At 38.8% G+C, this 5940-nt stretch overlaps 1 protein-coding gene across 1 annotated transcript; it reads right to left on the reverse strand.

Moving 5' to 3' along the window:
* Positions 1-1352: 1352 nt before the first annotated feature.
* On the reverse strand, positions 1353-5159 carry LOC103961789 (protein ACTIVITY OF BC1 COMPLEX KINASE 3, chloroplastic). Its single transcript, XM_009374397.3, has 6 exons — positions 4824-5159; positions 4020-4583; positions 3275-3830; positions 2632-2818; positions 2165-2531; positions 1353-1783 (listed from the first exon to the last, which is right to left on the reverse strand). The coding sequence occupies exons 1-6, from the start codon at positions 5142-5144 to the stop codon at positions 1655-1657; spliced, it is 2124 nt and encodes a 707-aa protein (XP_009372672.2). The 5' UTR covers positions 5145-5159; the 3' UTR covers positions 1353-1654.
* Positions 5160-5940: the final 781 nt, after the last annotated feature.

The following is a 5940-nucleotide window of genomic DNA, read 5'->3' on the forward strand; positions in this document are numbered from 1 at the left end:
TGAATTCTACGAAGATTGTCAATTTTGTGTAGAATTTTAGTTTTCTTGAATTCTATGGTTTTGGGTGCTTTTGATTTGGGTTGAGTTCTTTGGCATCTAATTATATACGTATTTTAACCGAGTGTCTATTTTTGTAAATTAGTAGTGGCTAAGTGGTACGAACGAGTGGCGGGTGATTTAGCGTCGTTGAAATTGTTTGTCTATGAATCTGCAATGTCAATAGTCCGGTGCACTGGGCTGCACAGTTTGTTTAATATCAATAATAATTAGGTGTCCTACGAGAAAAGTAAAATGATAATTGAGGTGGAAATTTTGATTAGAAAAGTAGCATAAGGGCAAAGAATTGTGTGCCCAGCATGTGATGCTCTGTCTATTTCCTATCAAGTCTACTTCCTAATGTTATTACTTTGTGAAATGATCGAAAGAGGTTACTTCCTAATCTTATTACTTTTAATACACTTATAAGTGGTCTTTGCAAAGAAGGAAAATTAGAGGCTTGCTACATCCATGAAACTACTTCAAAAATGAGTTACCCCAAATCAAATTTCATACAAAATAATTATTCAGGGCCTGTGTATTGAAGGAGATGGTTTCAGAGCCAACAAGTTTCTTCTCCGTATGTTAGAGAAGTCAATGGTGCCTGAGCCTCTGCTTTGGAATTGTATTATCCATTGTTATGGAAGATATGGGGATCTTAGTACTGCACTCTCTGTAAAAGGATCATATGTTCGCTTCTGGTGTTCATCCAAATGTGTATACTTACAGTGAGTTGATCCACGCACAAGTAAAAGGAGGAAACATTGATCTTGCTCTTGCTCTCAAAAAGAAAAGGGAATTGTTATTGGCACTCCAAATTTCTCATTCTACACTCCAAACTTTCTATATTTAGAAAGAAAAATACACTTGTGAGGAGTGTAGAATGTGATTTTTGAAGTGCCAATAACACTTCCAAAGAAAATGGTTGTCTGATCTTTGTCCTGATGTGATCACGTATAATTTGTTCATAGGTGCTGCTTTTACGTTATGGCTCCGGTTATATGATGAAATGCAGAGAATCGGGTTCATAGGTGCTGCTTTTAAGTTATGGCTCCGGTTATATGCTTTGAAGTTATGCTTTTAAGTATGTTGCAGATTATTGTAACTAACATATATTGTAGTTATTTATGTTACAAAATATTGCATTTTCTGTTATTACGCTACTCTTGATCACGATATATTCTTTTGTGCCAAGAAATTTGGTCTGTCTTTTTATTGAGTTTCACTTTATCCAATAATATTAATTTTGATTGCATCTGTAATAGAAGAAATTACAATTGAACATGAATTTAGTCTATGTCCAAGCAAAAACCAAATTGAGTACAACACTATTTTCATTATCCTGCTTTTTAGTCCGACATTGCACTTCACTAAGTTAGTCCAGCTTAGTCTATTCTAAGCCGGTCCAGCTTAATCCTCGAAGCTAGTCCAGTCCGAGATAGTCCAGTACAACAAACGCACCCTTAAGGATTTCACTAATGGTTCTCTGCCTGTGTTAACACAGGCAAACATATACATGTACAATCCATTTAAACCAAATGATGGGAAAAAATGGTAAAGAGAATATTATAACTTCATCACATAGCATACAAATATTTGCTTACCCCAGCTATAATGGTCACAAAGTCAAAGCAGAAACCGTTGTTGGCACTCGAAGTACTTGTTGCAGCAACCGTGCTGCAAGACGTTGGGTGATTCCGCCTACAACACGCCCCCCCAGGTTCCGTGCCTCAGGTTGTTGAAGGACCTGGTCGAGTGAGATATCATTCAAAACATGTTTATAAATAAGTTGAGTCTTTTAGGTCTACTTCAATGACAATGTGCAATGTGAATGCATTTGAAAGAGTGCAAAAGGCTAATTCATGAAGGCAGAAAATGACATGGTGTGAAGTGTGATGACAAATATAATCAAGGATCAAACAGAGAATCTGAATGGCAAAAAAGAATGGAACATATCGTGTGAATTATTTGAGGTTTCTTCGTTTGTTATATTGGACAAACAAATGCACTAATGATAGAATAAACTCTAAGATGATGAAGCAATATAAACCAACACAACAGCCTTTCGACCCAGAACTAGAAAGAACGTATACAATGCACTAGTGCAGAAAACAAACATGGTTCTTACTTGTAAAATGGGCTGCAAAAGCGCTGGATCAAAATTTTCTGAGGACTGTAGAAGTCCCCAAATCCGGAGCACTTGATCTCGGAGCTCAATCATGCTTTCTTGTTCAGCAATGCTCATTACAAGTGGTCCATTAGCATTGCCATTAGCAATTGCAGCTCTCATAAAATTGGGCATATAATTGTAGGTATCAATAAACGTACCCCAAACAAAAGCTTCAGTGACACGAACAGCCTCCTTAATAACTAAAGTTCGGAGTTCTTCACCATCTGACCCCAATATTAACTTCAATACAGGTTGTAAAGCATCTTTTGCAGAGAAATCTTTATCTTTTCTTCCCTGAACCAGCAGGTTTTCAAGTCGGTTCCACCTGCAGTCAACAGAAGTAACAAATTGTCAAGTAGTTCAGTACACCAAATCATATCAATTACCATCCAATATAAGTATAAAGATGGCAACAGAATCCATGCCTAAGCTTCCCATCCTTAAAAAGCAACTCAATCAGAGCATCTCTGAGATATGGGTTTGGATCCGTGAGAAGTCTTTTAGCGAAATACGGGTATGAAGCAGCCAGCACCTTGAAATTAGGATCAGCATTAAGGGCTAGACCTTCTAGTACAGTAAGTGACCTTAATATCAATGCATAATAAGCTGGGACTGCAAGAATAATAGAAAAGCAAAATCATCAGACTCAATCAGAGAATAAGGTAGAAAACTATATCATTTTTACGTTTATATGAATACACAGTTTGTATATTGACAATAATGAAAAGTGAGAAATTTAGAAGGGCTCAACCTCTTTCTATTTCTCTTTACAGTTAAAATATATGTAAAATTTATAATGAGGAAGTTTGTTAATAATTAAACTAAATACGCTAACCCAAAAGGCAAATTTGAAAACAGGCCAATGAGCTTTCTTGGATAAGAAGAAAAATGGATAAATCAAATACACCAGAAGCATAAGTCCTAACCCATGACACTCCTTTAGAACTTCGAAATAAAATAAACAAATTCCCAGCCCATCAGGTCAGCTTGCTTTAATTATAATGTGTAGTGCCAAAATTCAAGAGTTGGGCTTGAAGGTCACAAAACAAGGTTAAAGCATCAACTCACCATTGAATGGATATTGATACAAGACAGCACCTAAACCATCCACCAGTGTCTTGAAATTAAGTTCACTCACAGTTAAATTAAGCACATCATCAAAGAAGTTACGAAGTGCCGGTACAATTGGAGAAACGTCTACATCAGGTGACAAGAAATCTAGAGCATAGTAGTCACGGGCCATAGCTTCATAATCCCGATTAACCAAGTGAACAACATGACCGATGATAGCAAATCTAGCTTCTTCTGGCGTCTCACTCATCATTCCAAAATCAAGAAATGCAAGCTTTCCATCAGTTGTTGCCAACAGATTACCAGGATGAGGATCTGCATGAAAATATCCATACTCAAGTAGTTGTCTGAGGCTGCACTGTATGCCAGTGTTCACGAGATCCAATACTTTCAACCCTTGTCTCTCAATTGCAGCCTGCTCGTTTAATTTAACTCCATCTACCCACTCCATTGTCAACACTTTTTTGCTGGTATAATCCCAGAAAATGTCTGGGACCAGAACCTCTGCCTTGTCAGCATACAATTTCTTAAACCTCCTCGCATTTTGTCCCTCCTGCAGGCACCTGTTAAAATTAACATGGAAACCCAAAAGAATCTTATACAAACTATGAAGCTGCAGAAAATGTGTGCAGTTACATCATGCATTGTCGAGTCAGGATAAAAACATTCACACTCTCATAGCAGTTAATGACCGGTAACAAAGGCAAGCATGCCAGCGATTGTCGAGGATGGGAAGACTGACCTGAACATAGTTCAGCTCTTGATAGACTCTGCGTGCAAATTCATCAATAAGTGCTATAACATCAGTGGTTATGACGTCAACATATTTATTTATGAAAAATCCTAGACCTCTTATGAGATAGAAGTCAAGTCCTATCGCTTCTTCAATGCCCGGACGTTGCACCTTTACAGCAACAACCTGCCCAGAGTACTTGAGATGAGCTTTGTAGACTTGACCTAAACTAGCTGCCGCAATTGGGGATGGAGATATGCATGAGAAAACGGAGTCGAGTGGCAATTCCAATTCCCTTTCGATGCAGGAAAATGCTTCTGCATCTGGAAATGTGGGCAAAGCATCCTGAAGCTCAGAGAGCTCCTCCAGATACTCAGGTGGGCAAATGTCAGGCCTGGTGGACAAGGCCTGACCTAATTTGACAAACGTAGGTCCCAAACGAGTGAAAATTGTCCTGAGCTCGGCAGCACGCAGTCGTTTGTTCTGATCGATCACGCCATTCCTTTGGTCCACCAACAGCTTTAACCCAAATGAACCCAGCGATATCAAAATTTCAAGAGTCCTCCGAATTACCTGATTTGATTTACCACCAAACGACCCAAACAACATAACGTTATACACTAATTCAATCAAAAGACCAAACAAACAATAACAACACAACGTTATACTAATTCAATAAAAAACCAGCAACCAAGGAATAACAACATAATAATTCAATCTTTAACAGAAAAAACCATAATAATTTAATGAAAAAAAAAAAAAGCAAGAAAAATGAAAAGCCAGCAGAAGAAGAAAGCGAAATTGAATAAAAACCTTGACTGGGCGAGAGCCGTACTTGCCGACAAGCAGTTCGGGGCTGTAAATGGAGGCATTTGCAGCACGTGCAAGGGCCCTTGCCTCCGCCTGAAGGTCGTCCATTCGATCCCCGCCTCCCCGATAGATCTGCACTTTCAGCGCAGGTGTTGCTGGTCTCGCCTCAGCCTCTGCCAGAACTGACCGCGCTGATCTTACTCTAACTCTCATGCTACTTCTCCTTTGGTAAACAGATGCGCTATCCTTTTCCCTTGACGCCGCTCTACAGCCACAAGACCGCCACAAAGTTAACGGCTGACCAACGGCGACGGAGACAATCATAGCTCCTCCTTTGCTCTGCTCTACTGTACTAGCGCAACCACCAGTCTAGATTCCCTCAGCTCAGATTAACCGCGCCTTGCAATTAATATTGTTTCGGTTCGTGGCTGGCCAAATATCTATCATTTGTCTGGTGTAGAAATAGCAGCCACACTCGTCGTGGACTGGCGTGGCGTGTTCTACTGTTGTATAAAATAGTAGCCCAACTCTGACCCAAACATCCTACCACACAATTCACCGTGCAATTAGCGCATCAGTATCACTGGCCTTTTGCGTGTGCCAATTTTTATTTATTCATTTAAAAAGAAAAATAACAGTTAACTAAAGATTAGATTACTACTAGTATTACGGTTGAGTGTTGTGATTTTCTATTTGCAAGAGTATTGTAGAAAACGTATTTGACCAGAATAATTATTTCATTGATACAATACAAAATATATACAAAAGTTTTCCTTGTACAACAAGAAGACCTCTACAATCTAGGAATACATCAATGGAAAGTATAAAAAACAAATCAATCATATAATTCCTTCCTATCTAATTACATTGACTTTCTAACACTCCCCCTCAAGTTAGAGAGCGAATGTCAAGAACTCCCAACTTGCGCAACATTGATGAGGATTTTTCCTTGCCTTAGGCCTTTGTAAATTTGTCAGCCAATTGTTGAGAAGAACTGACATATCCAGCATTTATAGACAATGCTGATTGGTAGCGAAGAACTGTCTCTCATGAAAGACAGGGTTGGCAGCAATGTACAATGCTGATTGGTTATCACAAAACATAACGACAAGCCTTGAAA

Source organism: the organism of the source record quoted next, unplaced genomic scaffold (genome assembly GCF_019419815.1).
Source record: "Pyrus x bretschneideri cultivar Hongxiangsu unplaced genomic scaffold, Pyrus_bretschneideri_v1 Contig76, whole genome shotgun sequence".
Lineage (NCBI taxonomy): Eukaryota > Viridiplantae > Streptophyta > Magnoliopsida > Rosales > Rosaceae > Pyrus > Pyrus x bretschneideri.